The sequence below is a fragment of the Anarrhichthys ocellatus genome, unplaced genomic scaffold, assembly GCF_004355925.1.
Source record: "Anarrhichthys ocellatus isolate YVR2014 unplaced genomic scaffold, GSC_Weel_1.0 scaffold20, whole genome shotgun sequence".
Lineage (NCBI taxonomy): Eukaryota > Metazoa > Chordata > Actinopteri > Perciformes > Anarhichadidae > Anarrhichthys > Anarrhichthys ocellatus.
The window spans coordinates 6,121,778-6,141,509 of record NW_022280050.1 but is presented as its reverse complement, the minus strand read 5'-3'; the positions used below and the strand labels follow the sequence as shown (position 1 = coordinate 6,141,509).

The 19,732-nt window shown below is 43.2% G+C and overlaps 2 protein-coding genes across 3 annotated transcripts in view; one reads left to right on the top strand and one right to left on the bottom strand.

The window, feature by feature from the left end:
- Nucleotides 1–3,343, top strand: part of LOC116389554 (calcium-binding mitochondrial carrier protein Aralar1-like) — an 18,980-nt gene extending 15,637 nt beyond the window's left edge. Inside the window, exons 14-18 of one of the 2 annotated variants that reach the window (XM_031858312.1) lie at nt 228–368; nt 1,837–1,975; nt 2,260–2,418; nt 2,561–2,651; nt 2,739–3,343. In XM_031858312.1, coding sequence (XP_031714172.1) covers nt 228–368; nt 1,837–1,975; nt 2,260–2,418; nt 2,561–2,651; nt 2,739–2,946 — 738 coding nt within the window. In that variant the 3' untranslated portion in view covers nt 2,947–3,343. The remainder of the gene's footprint in view (nt 1–227; nt 369–1,836; nt 1,976–2,259; nt 2,419–2,560; nt 2,652–2,738) is intronic. The other variant, XM_031858311.1, reaches the window with a different exon arrangement.
- Nucleotides 3,290–19,732, bottom strand: dync1i2a (dynein, cytoplasmic 1, intermediate chain 2a). Its single transcript, XM_031858314.1, has 17 exons — nt 19,668–19,732; nt 18,887–19,004; nt 17,706–17,820; nt 17,004–17,091; nt 15,828–15,887; nt 15,362–15,477; nt 10,884–10,971; nt 10,524–10,685; nt 10,341–10,440; nt 9,370–9,495; nt 7,980–8,126; nt 7,782–7,895; nt 7,135–7,268; nt 5,933–6,077; nt 4,759–4,899; nt 4,476–4,601; nt 3,290–4,200 (listed from the first exon to the last, which is right to left on the bottom strand). Exons 2-17 carry the CDS (start codon nt 18,992–18,994, stop codon nt 4,087–4,089), a joined length of 1,884 nt encoding a protein of 627 aa, XP_031714174.1. The 5' UTR covers nt 18,995–19,004; nt 19,668–19,732; the 3' UTR covers nt 3,290–4,086.

Genomic DNA, 19,732 nt, shown 5'->3' with positions numbered 1-19,732 from the left:
AGGCCACTCTCTTACGATATGAAATCAGATCAGGGGAAAAAGTGCCTTTTGTGCTGAAGTTTACTGAGATAATTAGAAAACTCCTACTAGGGAGAAGTGCTTACACAGCATTACATTTTCACCCAAAGTTCACCCCTCGGATGTGTAAGCTCAGGCAATCTTAGAAACCTACATGTTTGCATACAAACCACTCATCTAGTGTTTCTTTGTCCTGTCGCATTCTGCAGGCTGGAGCTTCCCAGGTGATTTTCACCAATCCTCTGGAGATAGTTAAGATCCGTCTGCAGGTGGCTGGAGAGATCACCACAGGCCCCAGGGTCAAAGCCCTCAGTGTTGTGAGAGAACTGGGCTTCTTTGGCCTCTACAAGGTAGGTCAGCACCTCTGCAGCACCGTGACGTCTGCAGCATCAACCTCTGTTAACTGTCGTACAAGGGCAACGAAAGGTCTTATGTTCCTGAGAGACAACACTGAAAACATGTGGAGTTTAGTTATTGTTCACTTCAGTGTATGTAGTAACAATGGAAGACATTTTGTAGACGTTATTCTACCAATAATTAAAAGTAAAAATGCCCATCAAAGTTTCAGTAAAGCCAAAGTTGACATCTTCAGATGTTTTATTTTGTCCTCAATTAAAAAGAAAGAGATTCAATTTTCTTTCATATGAAACAAAGAACAACAGCAAATCCTCACAATAAAGGTGGAATTGAGGCATTTTGTTTTTGGGTGAAAAAATACATAAACAATTAATGGAATTAAAATAACTGCAGATTAACTTGATTGTGATTAACCAAGTGAACATTTCAGCTCTACTTTTAAGTAATAGTTAAGCAACATTAAAATGGGACGGCAGTTAGTCACAATTAAAATTCCTCCTTGCAAAATACTACCTTAAACAAATACAGAAGTAGGATAGTATACTAAGTATCACGAGTGAAAGTACTTATTGTTTGTGTAAGTGATATATATGTAAAATATTTCTTTATTGGATTATTATAATGATGCTTTAACTTTTAAAAATCAGTTTGAATATTTAATAGTAGGTTAAAGAGGAGTTACTTTTAGCTGTATTGTTGGATGCTTAAATCTGTAACAATGCTTCTTTTTTAAGAGAAGAACCATATTTTTTGTGTGAAAAAATATGGTCATGTAAAATACAGTATTTGTGTACTACTTCACTTTCCACAATTGTGTATTAAGATAATGTTTGTTCCTGTAATGATACACAATACTTCTGTATTTGAACAAACATTTGTGTGTGTGTATACAGACATAATGGAGGTCAGGATCACAAATTTGAAGATCAAACAGCCCTTTTGCTGACTGTTTGCAATTTTCTAAAACAGCGTTTCAACATGCAAACTGTGGCCAACAACCAACAGAAAATTAGTGAGGGATTATGCTTTGCTACTGCTGCTTTTCCAGATCCTTGTGGGTTTACTAGTCATGTGCTCATACTCCATACTTTAATCAGTAGCAGACAGTGTGTGGCTTGCTAAAAAAAAAAGAAAAGCTGACTTCCTTTTGGCAGAAGAACCTAGCACACTGGGTCCATGGCGAGGGTGTGGGTGTGTGTGTGTGTGTGTGTGTGTGTGTGTGTGTGTGTGTGTGTGTGTGTGTGTGTGATGGATCTCTCTCTGGAGGCCCTTTGCTGCAGCTCTGCCTGGGGGCTCTTTGGCTCCATCATCACACTAAAGCCCCCTGTAGGTTGAATAAGACGGCCCCCAGACCACTTAATCCCTAAGACAAACCTCCTCAACCACTGCCTCTGGCCATGACTGACTGTGATGTGTATATAAATATATATATATATATATCTTCTTTTTTTTTTCTGTTAGGGAGCCAAAGCGTGCTTCCTGCGTGACATCCCCTTCTCCGCCATCTACTTTCCTGTTTATGCCCACACCAAGGCAAAATTGGCAGACGAGGACGGAAGGCTGGGGGCATTACAGCTGCTCACTGCTGGAGCCATTGCAGGTAACAAACATCTGGAAAGCTCAGCGTCTGTGGATATCCAAGATTAATTCAGAGATGTGCCACATTTTCTGCTCCAAGAAATGCATTTTGGTTTTCTCCCAGCCGTTGAATCTCCCAATGCCCTGGCTGCATATATACGGTGCTTATACATGCTTTTGTCATATCGCACTATACAGTTCCCATTTCAAGCCCTGCGTGATGCTGCAGCAGGGATGTCAGGATGTGACACCCATCTGTGCATAGTGAAAGCGCCTCATTATGTCTGTTGTGAAACCTCTCCTAAGGTGTGCCGGCGGCATCGCTGGTGACCCCTGCCGATGTCATCAAGACCAGGCTCCAGGTGGCGGCCCGAGCGGGCCAGACGTCATACAGCGGAGTCATCGACTGCTTCAGGAAGATCCTCCAGGAGGAAGGTTTCCAGGCATTTTGGAAGGGCGCAGGAGGTAAATGCACACATACACACACTCCTATAAGTGGCTCCATGACTTGGAAAATGAGGCTCGCTGTGGTGGCTGTAATTGTCTAGAAGGCACAGCAAAAATTTGAATCCCACATTGTGTAATTTTCAATTCCATCTTCCATTAGCTCGCGTCTTGAGATCCTCACCGCAATTTGGTGTAACCCTGGTGACCTATGAACTGTTACAGAGATGGTTGTACTTGGACTTCGGAGGACAGTAAGTACTTTAACCCTGTTTGCATCAGTACATACCGTACGTCATTGTCAGCAATTGCGTCTTAGGCTAACCCGACTCTCTCCTCAGTCGTCCTGCCGGCTCGGCACCCACTCCCCAACCTACAATCAAGGACCTTCCCTCTGTGACTGCCGACCATGTGGGCGGCTACCATCTGGCTGCCGCAACCTTTGCCGGCGTGGAGAGAAAGTTTGGTCTGCACCTGCCCAAGTTCAAGCCTTCCGGAGAGGCGACGATCAAACCAGTGGAGTCCAAAACGGAACCACAGGCGTCATAAAGCATCACTCATTGTGACTGCATGCTCCTCCGGTCATTACGTTTCCCCCAAAATAGTTTTATTGAGACACGTTTAACTTAAATGAATTTGAGCAGTTGTCTTACTTTGAATGCTGCATGAGTATGGCTTTGTTGCATTTTGTTTGCATAGCTTGCACTTTATTGTACACATTGTACTCCTCTACAGAGGGACATTATGGCATGACGAACGATTGTAACTGCGTTTTCTGGTGTGCTGTGCAATAGCTTTGGTGTGCATGTGTCGGTTAAACTTAAGAGACACAAGGATGTACAGATGTTTTCAAAAGTTTTTATTTTGAAATCATGACAAGAAACTCGCAAAATAATTTAAATGTATTTGTTGTATTTTATTGAAATAAATCAATCAAACTGTTTTTCTATTGTGTGAAAAGTACATTCTCAGTTTAGACACCAAGCTTTGAGATTCTTCAGCAAACAAACAATCTCTGTTCAGGTCCTGTCAACAAACATCACTGAGCAGTTTACAGCATACATGATCATCTTCTTAGTCATTGAGGATATTTAAACTCCAGTCTAACCAGCAGCACTGATTTAGTGAAAACCGGTGCAGTGTAGACCAATATAGAAAGTAGAAAGACATCTGGATTTTGGACTTCTTCAGTATTTTACAAACAAGTGAATATTCAGGTTATCAAGATTAAAAGGAACGGAGATGACAACATGGTTCTACAGTTAATCGGAACTCAGCTATGAGTGTTACCTATTTGGATTCAGGAACTCAAAATGGAGGCTCGTTAACGTGCCCTAAATGAAGACAGGTAGGATTTTACAATCAAAATTAAAGTTTAAGGCATCTGGTTGAAAAAAAGGACAACTGGCTTGTGTTTTGTGAATATGGCTTCATGTTAGTGTCTGAGGTCGATAGCGAGTCGCTTGTCTTAACCCGAGGAAGACTGGTGACCGTCCAGCTAAGTGAGAAGGCAGATTTGTCCAAATAAGAAGGTCTAAGAAATCAAAAGATGGCCATACTTCTCTATGATCAAAACTTCATCTTTTTCCCCCCGGTCATGTTCTCACATCTTTTCCTTCCATTAAAGACAGAACTGATATTAACAAGCGCGCCACTGGTCCCTTGAACTTCGCCTCCGTGGCGAGTAGATCAGGCAGCCAGGCGCTGAGCTGCCAGCTCCTCGGCATCATCTCTGTTCTCGTTGATCTCCGCCAGCGTGCGAACAAACCGGGTCCACTCGTCGTTTCGTGGAACCGCAGTTTGCTATGGGGGAGGTGCACAACAGAGGCATGACTACAATCTGAAAACACAGGCTTCTGCAGTGGCACAAGATCACAGTTAATGCTTTTTATAATACGGACAATGGCTCAAATAAATTCTCAAACTATAAAGAATCGTTTGAGTTAAAAATTCACGAGCAATGTGCAATTAATGACTAATGCTGAATCATGTCTGCAACAACAGGCATCGGTGATTATGACTAAAAAAAACACTCAAGAGAAACTTGGTGGTGAAAAGCAAGAGTCACGCCTGCTCACCTCTCCAACGTCATACACAAGAACTCGTCCGTCAGAGTCTCCCACAGCGATTTCTCTGCCAGAATGAGCCCATCGAACCCTGTTGAGAGCCGGGTTACCCTCCACTGTGACGCTGGCGGTAGGAACCTAGAACACCACCACCATAAAATACCAATTAGAAGGGTGGAAACAGGGTCTGCAACCTCTATGCTGCTTCCACTCAAGGGTATTTTATTCAGTGATCAAAAGTAGATAAATGTCTGAGATCTGAGTGCGGCTTAATATACGTGTGCTGTTAGGATACCTCGGTGTCGTTGTTGAGGTTCCACAGGTCCAGATGACCCACTCCGTCCACACAAGCAAACAGAGCAGGGTGAGTCGGAGACCACATGACATCATACACGTAATCAGAGTTATCTTCAAACGAGTAGAGCGGCTTGTTGTTCTGCAGACACATTTGAGGGGAAAGAAAGATACAAACAAACAGGATTTTAGAGTTTAGATGTATGTATATGAATTAAACATTTGATGATGTTTTCAGGTTATAACATAAAATAAAAAAAATAAAAATGTCTTAACTCTTATCAGACTGCCAAATGTTTTAGCTACGCTAGCGGCGAGGCTCAAAGGATGGCTGCAGCACTTTGGTCCAGAGTCAAAGTATCGTGACAAATATTTTATGGATTGGCACTAGGGTTGTAACCGATATACCGCAGTATGAGCTGTAACACACACCTACAGTATATATTAGTTTTTAATGACAATATGATGTTATTTTAAAGCTCAAAGCTGGTGTTATTTTTCATTTAGTAGTTATTTAACGTGCTACATTGCTGCATGTAAACTAACATGCTTCAGTTACATGCAAGTCTTTATATGATTGTAATTCTATTCTCATTCCTTTAAGGGCCATTGTTACTAATAATAATTAAAAAATATATATTAATTGTATTATTAAACCATGATATTTGTATCTGTATATTTGTATAACTGAGACTGTTACTGTACCTTGAAAATGTTTAGACGTTTATGTTCCACACTGGATGAATTTTAACCTTTAATCTAGTGCCACCATGAGGTCAAAACATTCATATCAGCTGTAGTTTGTGTTGAATGCCATTTGCATTGCTAACTAAGATGGTAAACGTTATCTGCTGAACATTAGCATGTTAGCATTGGCTGTGCTCCAGAGCACGACTGCAGGCATCAACCTCACGGAGCTTGTAGAGGCTGTTAAGACTCTCACGCTTGTTAAATTAGAGGGAACAAATGAGTTATTTGTGCTAAACAGTCTAAAATCAACAAAACAAGAAACATTATTACCCTGAACTATACCGCCGTTAAAAAATGAACAAAAGCAGGATTATATGGAACCTTGCAGAGGCACAAAACACACAGAGGGAGGAAACTTTTTCCGACACACAGTCTTTGCAGCCAAATCAAATAATCCTGAGGCTTTCTAGACCTGCTCCTCTAACCTTGGTGCTCCACAGCTTGACAGTCCAGTCGAAAGAGGAGGTGACAAACAGGTGGGAGAAGTCCAGAGGTCCTGCAGCTGTGTGGCAGTTGATCCCTGTGATGGGCCCATGGTGGCCCTCAAACATCTCGCTGATGCCCGCTTTGCTGTGGAGAACACAGAAGATGAAGTGGAGACCGAGTGCAAACGTGCTGACGGATTAAATTGAGCGTGACAAATTTGATTTCCAAAAGCAGCAGATGTTGAGTAGCGACCTTCGGCTGTGATAATGTTTGAAGATTCATTTCTGTACATTGCATGAAGGGAACAAACTAAGCAAATCCAAACAGTTAACACTCCTGTGCTTAAATCGTTTGGTGGTTAGATTCAGCATGAAAGAACGCGACGCGCACAAACGGACGTCTGACGGACGTATTTACATGAATCGTTTACTTATATCATGTGATTACCAGCAGGATGGCACAAGTGCCTGCAACCTCTCAACCACATGTTGCAGAGCTGTTTCCCAACTGAGGCTCTGATAATTAACGTAGAGGTAAATACTCAGCATGAGTGATGCTTATGCATTATTAACTGCGATGAGAGTATCATACCATTGTAAATGAGGTGGAAAATTATTCCCCCAATTACAGAGGTGATGCTGCTGTGCAAAAGCTAGCAGCTATCCCCTCTCTGTGGTCTCTGGGCATACTGCAGGACATTTACTGTGGGGTTCACGCGCTTCTCGGTGGCAGCTCTGATTTGAGCCACATTTCTCTGCTTCCTTAACCAGGGACCAACCACCGTGAGAGAAGCCCCGGTGTCTTAAATGAGAACATTGTGGGATGAACTACAGGTTTAATTCTCCCTGGGGAAGACCGAGTGTAAACAAACTCTCTCACCCAGAGAAACATACAGAGGAGAACGAAAAAGAAAAAAAAAGGACAGCGAAAAAAATGATTTGTTTCCCCTGCATGTGTGCCCTGTTTATGTTGAGCGACCTTTGCAAACACAACTGACAAGCGGAAAAGAAAAACAGGATAACTGGGCAGGAGTGAAACCTCAAACAACAGGAGATCAAGTGTTGGATTTGCGTTGCACTGGGAAGTGAGTGGGCTATATTTATTTGACACTCGGTCCGAGGTGGGCCGAACAAGCCGCCTCAGTTTCCTGGCGGTGTTCGTGAGGGACGCCGGGGGAACCGCGGTTTGCTTGTGAACACACCTTCCATGACGACACGACATGTAGACGGAGCCGTCCTCGCTGCCCACCACGAAATTGTTGACATCTCCGTGAGGGAAAGACATGGAGGTGACAGCTACAGCTTTGGACTGCTTGAACACCAGCTCCATGCTGTCCTGTGGAGGAGAGGCGAACATGGAAAAACATCTTTAACAAGCTCCCTGCTCAGGCTTTATGTTAACACGCACTCTGCCAAGCACAACCTATAAAAATCACTTGACAGTTTATTAATGCATAATCTAAATTCAACTAGCACTTTATAAAAAAAAAAAAAGGAAGTTTTACATTGAGGTCTTGGCAGCAGAGACGAAATGACACAGCTAGCAAAGTTAATTTCCTTTAAAAGTGAAAAATGAGCCACGGGCAATACCAAGCTGGAATGCTACAACGAAGGAGTCCGGCCAACATGTTTGACATTTAGCTGGAAAGGGGTGGAATGTGAGACTGAAGAGACAGAAAGTACACAATATGTAAAAACTGAGCTCGAAGCTTTCAAATATGATCTAATATTAACACGGCAATTACATTTTATGGCTAAATCTTTAACCCCGAGTCATTTATGTTGTTCAGAAATATTTCTCTGACCACCCACAGAATAAAAACACACGCATGTATACAGTATACGTTACCTGTGGCTGGGAGAGCATGTCCAGACTCCAGGAGCAAATCTTGCCATCAGTGGAGATGCTAATCAGGTTGTGGGCGTTCTGGGTACCGACCACATTGACACAGTATACAGGGTGCTGCAAGGAGAATGAGGGAGACATTTTACTCCTCTGCTGTATTGGTATAACGTACAAGCCCACTGTGCCGGTTGTTCAGTGTACCGTGTGCGCTGCTGCTGACAGGGGAGTCCTCTGCACCGGGGTCCTCTTGTTGCTCCTGTTGTCCCACAGCACAATCTGCCCCGAGTATGTGCCCCCCACCACGACGTTGGGGTGGAACTTGGCAAACGCAGCCGACAAAACAGCAGACTGTCAGAGAGAGGGACAAATAGAGGAAGTGATAGGCAATGTTTAGCTCCTCTAGTGATGAATAAGTACATGTTTACAGTGAGACAACCCGGCGACAGGTCTCTAGAAATACCATCATGTCCACTTTAAAAAAGCAAGAACGCATCCAGGTCCAAGAGAGGAGGCAATTCAACTTTATGATCATTATGGAGGATGCTGTTTGTGGTGCTGTTGAACTGTAGTGTTATACTGACAGGGGTTTCTATTATTTTGTCCAAGCCATTTATAAATAACGAGGGTAGCCTCACCTCTCTAAAACATCGTTACATTATAACCTTCATGCAGGTTTTAGCTCGGTGTACCTAATAAACTGGTGGCTGAGTGTAATAACACAGAACTTCATTAATTGACTCAGTCCAGCACCAACACTAAACAATACAAGCAATTCAAATTAGACGACGAATGGAAACTTGAATAGATCTAGAGTCAAAATAACTTGAACCTGTTTTCCTTCTTCATCTCAAAACAAACCTCGAGGCTTTTCATCGAGATTATTATACATCTTTGGGTGATGACTTTATCGTGCATCATATTACTTGAGTTTGTTTTTAAGGTGGCCTACACACACTCATAGCTTCACTTGACACAATCCTACCTCAACATTTGTTATAATAGGGAATTTTCTTGACAAAAATTGTGACGCATGGTTCAGGAAAATGTCCTAATGAGTCGACTTTGAGGCACAGAAAAAAACAACAACTCACTCACACTCCTGTTCAGTTTTATTCATCTGAGCAATACGCCTCCATCTACATCCGCTCTGGCGGCACCAACATGTGGTTCTACTCAACTTGTCTTGGTGAAGGAGCCTCAGGGCAGGCATTATAATAAGGCCGGGCAGAGCAGAGGAGCGGTGCTGCTCACCCTGCTAGCTCGTCTGAACACAGGGCCCTTGTTTGGATGCACATGATAACCAGCCCCGCCCCACACACTTAATCCTGCTGCAGCGCTCGGATTCCATCCAACTCCTGCACCACAGGTCTTCTTCTCCTGCGCCTCACGAACATGTGTTTACGGATAGATGTGGTGGAGGTGGATAGCGGTACGGTGAATTGAGGGAGAAGGAGAGACGAGGGGAACAGAAAAGGGGGGGATGGTTGGCGGTGTTCCACGCTCGTCATGGAAGAAACCACCCGTGAGGAGGTTGGGGGGGGGGAGAGAGAGAGGTGGGAGAAAGAAGCAGAGAGACTTTTAATTTGGGTACCTGACAGTGGAAGACGTACTCCGGTGTGGCCTTCTTGTACTTCATGTTCCACACTAAGGCCACGCCGTCCGGCTCGTGAGGAGCCTCCTCATTGTTGTTGTATGAGGCAAGTAGGAGTTCAGGATACTGGGGACAGAAAAAGAAAAAGAAAAAATCAGCCCAAATGAATGTCGGGGGGGGAGGCAGACATGCCCCCCAGGCTTGGCTCCATGTGGAAAAGACTCGCCTGCCCTGTGTGGTGCTTCTGAATGCCTTAAAGAATGAGTAATCTTTTCTCAGGATTCATGGCTCCTTTAATTAACCCTACTCCCCTTAAGAACTGTGGCAAATTGCATTTTTGTTTCCTTTCATACTTTTAACTAAAAGCTACGGTTCTGAAGGCGCTCAGAGGAACAGTGGTCAACAAAAACAAAGCAGCTCATTGAGAACCTAAAACCCACTGAATCACTACAGAAACACTACCCAGATGTAAACACAGCATTAACCTCCGCTGCTTCCAATACCTGATCTGAGATCTACATTTTGTGAATTCAGAATTTCAAATGACAAGGGTCTGGATATCGCTCTGAGCTGGTAAATACTGTGAACAAAGAGTTGGTGTTCAATCACTGTCAAAAGTCACTGCAGAATCATGCATTAAATGACCTTAGACACCAGAGGAAACAAATCATTACGGCCCCTGACTGAGTGACAATGTGTGGGACATAACTTACTTTTCCTGAGGGACTTGTGGCGAAAAGTAAATGCTGTCAAACTCAAACTATGCAATCATAAAGCATTATGGCGGCGCAAAGTTAAGTTGTTTCAACAGCTAATTAGCAACACTTATCCACATAATGACTTATATTTTAACACAATGAAGTCAGGTTTAGGATTGACATTTTGATAATTGCAAACAACTTCCAAACGCTGCTCTGAGAAACGTGTTCAACTGTTGGTTCAATTACAGGAAGTTGTTTAAAATAAAAGACCTGGAGGGACCAGTCCAGACAGGTGACAACACGATGCTTGGACCAGCGCTCATCCAAGAACTGCCTGTTGAGAAAGACCTTTGTTCCGGCCTGGATTTCACTGGGGAAAACAAAGCACCACAAATCAATAAAAACACTTCCGATGTTTTTTTTTCTTCTAAAGACTAGTTGTTTTATTATTACCCCTCCTTCTCCTCCAGGTCACGGCCGCTGTAGTCAAAGAAGAGGTCCACGTGCTCCGATAGAGCCCGCTCAATAATGCGAGTGCTATGGTCGAAGAAATTCACGAACTCTTCGGAGTGCAGGATCTGGAGTTTTTCCTCCTCCGTCAGCTCGTGGGGGGGGTGCTACACAGAGAAACACAAACTGAAATGTAGCGCGGATCCCTGCTGCTCGTTGCCTTTATGATAGCGCATGTGATGCACTGCTGTACAGGAATAGAAACCTCTCTGACCGCTGCTTACAACTATTACAAAACTCCCTAGAAGAACTGAAGTGTCTCCATTTGTATTGCAAGTATGCATCATCAGTGGTGGAGAAGTACCTTCCTCCTCCACTTTCTGGTCCGGTTTCTCGGTCTGAGTCTCCACTACTGGTTGAGGTGGAGCACTTTCTTCCTCTTCTTCTTCCTCTGTTGATCAGAAAGTAAACATTGTTAAATACACAGTTAGGTTGCATACGCCACGTCTGAGTCAACATAATCCTACGCAGGAAAGTCCAAATCAATTTCGTTTGTTTTTTTATCAATTTTCTCAAAACATCAAATGTAAACGGGGGAATAAAAATTAATTCAAAGCAACCGCTTTCATACAAAGAGCAGTAATGCCTCTGTACCAACGTTTCATACCTTTTGGTCCCTACGTCTTTCACCTCCATTATTTCCTTTTTTCAATAAAAGCTCCACCCAGTGATTATGGGGACAGCAAGAGACTGATTTTGTATCTCTGCCTTACATTTGTTTGGTTTGTCAGCACAATGTCGCCTTTCAAAAAAGGAACCTGCTCCTCTAAAGCAGGGAAGTTTGTCATTTGTGTTTAAAGGGACACAGCGCAGCGGGTGTTCGTGTTGTCATAGGGACCCCTGTCTTTTCCAACTGTTAATGAGACTCTCGCCATTCAATGGAAAGCCTTGCTGTCAGTGTAGCCGTTTCCTCTGTGTCCCGGTGGCAGGTTGCCCCCTTCTAGGCCACGGGGCAGCGGGGGCAGAGGGTGTGGAGCAGCTGCCTGGGCCTCGTCCCCATTGGTCTGGCCAGATGACGGCATGGTGCAAAAAGCAGATGGTGATGCAGGGATTGTCTTGTGCTCTTCAGAGGTGGCATGGGGATGGCACAGAGGTTTTCCGCCTGGCTGCCCCAAGACAAGCTTCTCCCCTGAACAGCAAGCCTGTGCAATTACCGTCCTAGCAGGAGGTCCTGCAACTCCTATTCAACCTCAGAGAATGTACAACAAAATACAGGGCGGACCAGCTGGCAAACTGCACACCGGCTCTACCTCAAAGAAGATGAACGCGCTTTTTCAAAACACATCTTCTAGAGACGGTATATAGCCTATGCTTTCAATGTAGAAAAAATAATAATAATAATAGCAAAAGCAGGACAAAACAGATTCATGAGGAGACGGGAAATACTCGGCTGGTTCCTACAAGCATTTATCTTGGGATGAGCCTTATAGTTAATCCAAGACGACGGCACCGCATGCCAGAATTTCCTTCCTACGGAGATAATCTAAATGATAATGTCATCTGTCACTTTGTCCATAAAGTGATTTGTCCCCTTTTCTCAGACGGAGGTTTTGGGGGAAGAAGGTTATTGGGTACACTGATGAGTTTACAGAACCGGGTTGATGACACAAGCCGTTACGATGTGCGGCCATACTCTGCAACCAACAGGAGAAGGTTAAAATCATTCCTTTCAAGGGCCTCAATCAGGCTTAAAGGAAAACAGTAATCACTGTCTTTCAGCTCGTCTCGGCCGTGCTCGTCAGCCCTCTCCCCGGCGAGGCAGCCGGAGCAATCAACCTGCCCGGCATTAGGAGCGGATAGACAATCTGAAAATAAAGGGTATAATGCACCTGCCAGCCAAAATGGCCATTTGGAGAAAAGCCAGTGATCCTGGTGACCCCGCTGGGGATGTGTGAGGGGGGTAGTGCTGATGGGTTGTGGAGGAAGGGGGGGGGGGGTTGCATTTAACAGAATTCACCCGGATCACCGATGTCCCATACACTGACACCTTCTCTCAAAGCAGGCTCAATTATGGCTTTTGTACCACTTAAGAAATAAAAGCTTTTTTTGGGATGGGGGATGGGGGATGGGGGGGTTGGTGGTTGTGGCTCACAGGTCTTAGTCAATGGACAACATATTAATGCAAACACGGTGTGCGCGCCCAGCAATGTACAAAGTGTATTGCTCCCTCTGCAGGTGTTTTCCACTTTCTATATGTCCCAGGACAATAGGGGACAGACTTCAGCACGTGCATGGTTTCTTCTCTGCCTGCTTGTACAAAGGCCAATAACCACAGCAAACAAAACGACCAATACACACACACACAAATATGTGCACTGTAATTTCTTGTTTCCTAAAATAGAGTAACTCTAGCCACAGTTTGCAAAATGTACTTGGAACTGGGAACTGGGATCAAGCCATCTTCTCAGGGGCCACACCGTCAACATGTGTGGTCATGTGTAGCAGCGAAGCACATTTAAAATGGCTGCAAGGCAAAGAAAAACAGACTTCTGTCAATCTGATAACACTCTTCAAGACATCTGTGAAACAGACGTGTAATGTTTTCAACTTCTACAACACGGTTACACGTCTCTAATGACGCGGAGGTCTAAAGGTCACAAACAGGCCGACAGCGAAAATCCAAAAACCAGCACTCTCCTCCTGAAGAAGAAATGTCGATCACAGATCAAATACAAGCTCATAATACTGTCGAATGAGACTTACAACAAAAAAAAGGTCGTAAAAAGGTGCAAAATACTCAAACTACACCCTCAGATAAAAATGAGAACACACCAAATGTTCCATTTGAGTGACTAGCTGCCGACTGACAGAGGGATACAACAGACATCTAACAGTTCTAATCATCAAGAGCATAAACACTGACCACAATGACAAGTGACACTTCAAACAAGAAGCCCATCAAGGGCTTTTGTGATAAAAAAAAGTTTTGACCTGCCTCTTAATTCAGAGTGATTAAAACAATCACATTCAATTAAATATCAGATTTACTGCTCTGCATACTTCATATTCCTGACCAGCCTTTTTTATACGCCGCAACAATATCTTATTCCATAATTATAGCCTATTATTGAAGAGTGCATACTGATGCTGCACATTACCTACTAGTGCAGTCTGAGTAGACTCCAGATATTCACCAATCTGATGACTTAAATCTTAAAACATTTCCTCAAAACCACCTACAGATGGAAGAGAGACGAATTCAAGGCTAAAGAAAAATGCTTCTACGCTTTCCCATGGTCACAAACTTGGCAAATAAAGACGAATTAACATCATTCATAGAGATGTGAGAGGGGATTTCAGAGCACACTGGGCTAACAAATGACGCAATACTGTCCGCATTAATAGCAAACATCACGTAACCCGATGATGCGTTCTCCTCCAGTGTTCAGGTTTTTCTTTGGGTCAACGGGGCAGGCGACATTAAATCTTTTACTCCTTTCTCCGAGATGTCTTGCACTCACTGTGGGGGACCCTCGGTCTGCAGCCGCTCCCCTCTAATGCCACCGCCTGCTGACCTTGAGAGTGCGCCGCCATCGCCTCCTTTTGACAACACGATAAATCGCTCAATCAGAGAACAGGCCCGACGCCACCCCACACATCAGAAAATGCACCAAGGGGAGCAAGCTGTGAAGGGGATGCCGTCTCACAGAGTGCCAGAAGTGATGGTGTGAAAATGCACAATGTCACTGAGTGTGTTTTGTTATGTGCCTGTTCGGTGAAGGGAGAAGACAGGGAAGCGAGGGAGTTGATGAAATGATTACATAGTGGCGGAGAGGGGAAGGGGGCCTCGTGTTGAACAGCTGGCAGAAACCGTCGTTGTTTAACACAGTTTCACGATGCCCAGTAGAGTCCAGAGCAAAGAGCAACGAGGAACAGGGGGATGCTCTTCATCCTTCACTAGTTCCGCTCATAGTTTTCCACAAAATCACACAATTTCGTCCTGCTCGTACTGCACATCACCTGAAGGGACAACAATCAACAATCTGTACGCTGTTTAAAGTCCTAACCAGGCTTTTAAAGATGCTTAAAAAGGACGTGTTAGCTGAGGCAAATAAATTGAACAAAGGGATAAAAAGACAGACGCATTCCAAGAGTTGGAGTTGGGAGGTTTTCTAGAATAGTTCTGATGTTTCTTATATAAAAAAATAAAAAAAAACTAATTAGGATTTCAGTCGGGCACATTATTCACCATCTGCCATTCCAGAAATCAACCAAGAACAAGCAGCACAGCCACAAGTCTTGCATATTTTATGGAGCATGTGTTCAACATGTGGTGTTAGTAGCAGCCCAAATATTCTCTTTTACCGACCGCATGAAAGCTTCAGTGCAGCAATTACATCCATATCGACATGCTTCAGAGGCCGTATGTGCAGCGCTTCATATCTTCCCCCTGAATCGCATTTCTCCTTCCTGTCACTGGTCGTCTCATCCTGCTCGTTAATTATGCCGAAGCGGAGTTGCTTGTGAGGTTCAGGGCTCGTCTGAATTTAATCTCGCCTTTGACTTCTTATGTTTCCTGGGCATCAGTTTTACTTTCATCTCAAATCTCCCCCACTTGTTATTCACTGGCGGTACCCACTTGTTCCCTCATACAGCCCACGACACCCGTAATGAATAATTCTCTTCAAGCGGTGCACGATTCCTGCAGCAAAAGGCAAAGAAGCTAGACATCTTAACTGAGCATGACATGCTTAATGCATCCACATATCAGTTAGGTTCATGTGAAGACAGGTTTTGTCCATTTTTCAAGGCTAACCTTTGTAATAAAATCTGAGAATCACCTTCTTTTTGCTGAGTCATGACAGGTGTCTGGGTCTCTTTTGTGTAGGACACACTCTCGCGTGGAGGGAAGTCCACCTGTATGATTTTGGCCATTCCCAGTTTTGGAGTTCCACGCCTAAAAGCACAGAACAACTCAAACTTTGCAACACACTTTCCGTAATGATTATAACAAGAAACAAAACAGTCATTCTGCTATCACCCTCTTCTGCCTATGTAGCACGTTTCACCTCCTTACAAGTCAAAGTAAGTAAATGAGTATTTAGTGGGATGGCAAAGACTTCAGATTAGTGTGGCAACCAGTGTGAATCAATTAAAAGGTTTTGACTGACCATTCTTGCATGCATGACTTGGAACGTTTTCCTGGACTGCATTAACCGAATAAGGACTTTGGAAGACAAAGTAGTCATGCCATAGATTGAGAGAAGGGAAAATGACCAGGAAAGGAGAGAAGAGAGTGTCCAGTACCCCAGCTCAGAATCAGAGTGAAGTTGAAGAGTGGACGGGTCAGAATCCCAGTGCAGAGTCCTGGTTAGTGTCACAGCAACAAGGCAGCATTAGTGTGTGTGAGAGAGAGAGAGACAGAGAGAGAGAGAGAGAGAGAGAGAGAGAGAGAGAGAGAGAGAGAGAGAGAAGCGAGCAGGAAATAAAGTTAGCATCATGGCACACAACATGCTGATTGGATCCTAGCTCACAAATCTATTACATTGCCATGTGATCAAAACAAACTTAAAACCGGATCTGTTGTTTTTGTGTTTTTTCAGCTGAGAGATGGAAGAACGTATCTGCTTAAAGTGCACGGACACACAGCCTCTCAGAGGGAGATGACACAGGGTGTAATGTGCTGCCTGCGGGGCTGATACAGCCTGAGTGCTGTGCAGACAGCGAGGCAGCGAGGGAGAGAGAGAACCCTCAGGGAGAAAACATGACCTCCATGTGTGTAGGAAATGGCAATGCTAGCGAGGGAAATGAGTCAACACGTAGGGGGAACAGCTCCCTGGGTCTGATGGGACACTGGGGGAGCTTGAATTTCAGCCCAGGGAAGGGGGTCTAATTAGGGGTTAAAAAGTCCCCCAGGCATCACAACAGCCTGCTGTTTTATTGGTAATTTAGGATCGTCGTAATTCAATGGCACACACATTAAATAAACATGCACTCGGTTGGCATAAACTTGACATTATTCACAGCAATGGTACGAGACTTTCCAAAGGATTTTGGCTCAGTTGTGCTTCATGCAATTATGCTTTATATATATATATATATATATATATTCATAGCCTTTGTCAGGAGTTGAAACTGATTCAAAGCGTAAAAACCACACCCACATTTTACTAAGCAGTTTTCAAAATACTTTAGAACTAATTTGCTCTACAGCACAGTTGCAGTTTAAGTGGCTCGAGAGGCTGGGACAAGGACGCTGGAATTCTTGCTGGCATAACTGAGCACACAAAAGTAACTTTCTGAGAAGACATATAAAGCGCAATAAAGCACCAAGCATTGAAACATTTTGCTTCAGGTGGAGAAACAGCCATTAGTTCTTCATAAATAGGAATATTGTTCCACACTTGTAATGTACTAGAAGCTGGGAAGAAGTTTTGTTATTCAATCTGTTGCTGAGGAGTGTGTGTGTGTGCGTGTGTGTACCTGGGTCCCACGGCACCATCAGAGTCTTGGCTCCCTGCCTCACTTGGCGTGCCCGCTGATTTGGTAGTCGGAGAGATGGGAGGAGGGGCTACATTGCGAGACAGACAGTAATCATCTGTTACAGTGTGAAGACAGTCACAACAAAAAGTGCAAAATGCATCCATGCTGAATGATATCAATCCTGATGTAGATTTCATGACGGCTATGTTTTAGTGAGCATGCTATAATGTGTGCAAAGCCTCGACATTAGTAGCAAAACAAGTTAAATCAGGAACAAACTTGAGCTGTGGCAAAAGCCGCACATATTGGGAAAGAAGCTTTAATAACACACTCACACTGACTTTGTCTTTGTCGATGTATTTTGTTCTTTTGTGTTTCTAGTTTGTCTGCATCCTGTGAGACTTATGATTTTCTTATGGATCTCTTCTGCCACCTGCTGACAGCAACGCATCAGTGCCCTAACAATCCCACTAAACTCTATAACCCAATATTAATACAGTCTATACTGGTATAACAGACGAGGATTATGGGGTTAAAATGCTTGTTTTCAGCTGAGGGTGTTTGCATCCACACTAGATGAGCATTTTATATATACACACATTAATCCTATTTCTAGGGTACAGAAAGTAATAAAACAAGTGAACACAAATGATTTTTTTTCTTCCTATGGTTACATAATTTAACTGGTAATGTGAAACATACCAAGAGGGGCATCTGCAGTTATGCCCATGCTCTGTAGAATAGCCTCCGCCTCACGTCTTTTTTTCTCCAGGTCAGTATCATCCTGGTGATGTGTAGCTTCTTTCAGTTGGTCCGCCTGAAAACAGAGCAACACATCATTCATTCACTAAATCTCTAAATATCCACAATACATTGCTTTGATCTCAGACAACAAACTCTACACAACTTAAAACTTAAGAAAAGAGATTTTTGGAAAAAGAAGATGCCCAAAAGCTGGACTTAATCTAATGCCTCTGGATGAAGGACAACTTTGTGTTTACATTCTTCACTAAAGACATTATTTGTCCGTGGCTCTGTGTTGGAGGTGTAGATTTCCAGACCAGATCGCAAGGCGAAAAAGTTTAACAACGTTTTCCCTGCCGATAGCTCTGCAAAAAAATATATCAAGACAGGCTATATGGACTTATTACCGTATCTTGAGCAGAAACACTACTAATCATTGTGGTACGGTATAAAACTACAGACACTTAAAAATGGACCCAGTCAGATATTACGTAACAGTAAACGGGGACTCATTTTGCTTAGATTGTTTTATTATTGGATTACACGCAAATTGAGCGTTTGTATATACTTTACTTAATCAACTGACAAAAAAAAACAATTTTCTCATGCTAACACATGTTTGTATCGGCACAAATCACTGACATTTATAAACAGCACAAATCTGAAACCCTTGGTGATATAATTATGAAAAAGAGAGCATAAAATCAAAAATCAAATCAATAATTTTAACGTTACTTTGCATCTCAACATGCAGATATTTTACATTTCATACGTACGTCTCAGCAAATTCTGTAATAAAATATCAACTTGATAAATTACTTATTATTTATAAACAATGCTTCTTATTGGACTATCCACATGCTAACTTCCTCAGGAGGAGCCTGTCTTTGGTACCTGTCTCCCAACACAACCATCGGTTCTCTTAAGCTCTAAACTGCACTTCACTCAGATGTAAATAGTGGCCATTAATCATTTATTGCACCATCTGGACGACCGGAACTCAAAAACATAATTAAGTGTAAGGAACAGAATTTGTATTGCTAATTATTTTTTGCAATGCTCACTCTGAGCAATGGTTTTGATGCTGTTTATTCTCCATATTAATTTTTCATTCACTATCAGAGATCCTTAAAACATACCACTTGCTTCTTGCGCTCCTCCTCCTTCCTTTTCTTCTCCTCTCTGATTTGTGCCAGGCGTTGTTTCTTCCTTTCAAGCTCTGCTTTCAGCTCACTTTTGTCCGACATGATGCCACAGCTGTATACAAACAACATAATTTATTTGCCCTCGTGTTCCATTAAGAATGCATTGGAAAATATTGCATTTAAAGTTAAGTATATCAAGCATCAAGGGAAGAAAGTCAAGCGTCTCCTGACAGTTGATGCTCTCAGCTTCAGCACCACCTTGCATTACCATCCACCAGTGTTTTCTGTATTCTCTGCAGCTGAGTGAGTGAACAACTCAACACAAATACTCTCAGCTGTAATAAACGTGATTAAAACCACAGCCCGGCTGACCAGTCATTGTCAAACAGAGAGCCCCACCCTACCGTTAGCTTAGCATGGGGCTATCCTGTCTGTTTCAGTCACTTGTTTCAGGTCCTTATTACCTTGATATATACGCGTTCAAATAACAAGTCTGCTCTACCTTTCATATCGTGTTTTGTTTTACTAATCGCACCATAGTTTAATAGGAAACACTCAACGTTAGCATCCAATCGGCCTCTGCCGCTGCTAGCCTTCCTTGTTATCACGGGCTACAGAGCTAGCTTAGCGATGCTTGTTGTTCAACATGTAAGCTACTTACTGATTGAACCACGCGCAGTTTAATGTAACTCAATCAATAAAAAATGCATTACAACACAATGTTACAAGTGTGTGATACTATAGCTAATACGACATTGATGTGTAGATTACAAACCTTGAAGCAGGTTTTCGACCCGACACCAAATGCCTATAAACAAACGGGCTGCCGACACAAATACG

What these genes read in the sequence shown, in the direction of transcription:
- dync1i2a (XM_031858314.1), bottom strand. Translation starts at nt 18,994, where the DNA reads ATGTCGGACAAAAGTGAGCTGAAAGCAGAGCTTGAAAGGAAGAAACAA. An exon ending in GACCTGGAGGAGAAGGAGGG is followed by an intron (nt 10,441 to 10,523) that starts GTAATAATAAAA and finishes TGTTTTCCCCAG; the next exon opens with TGAAATCCAGGCCGGAACAA. An exon ending in TCAAGCTGTGGAGCACCAAG is followed by an intron (nt 4,900 to 5,932) that starts GTTAGAGGAGCA and finishes ATGTGTCTGCAG; the next exon opens with AACAACAAGCCGCTCTACTC.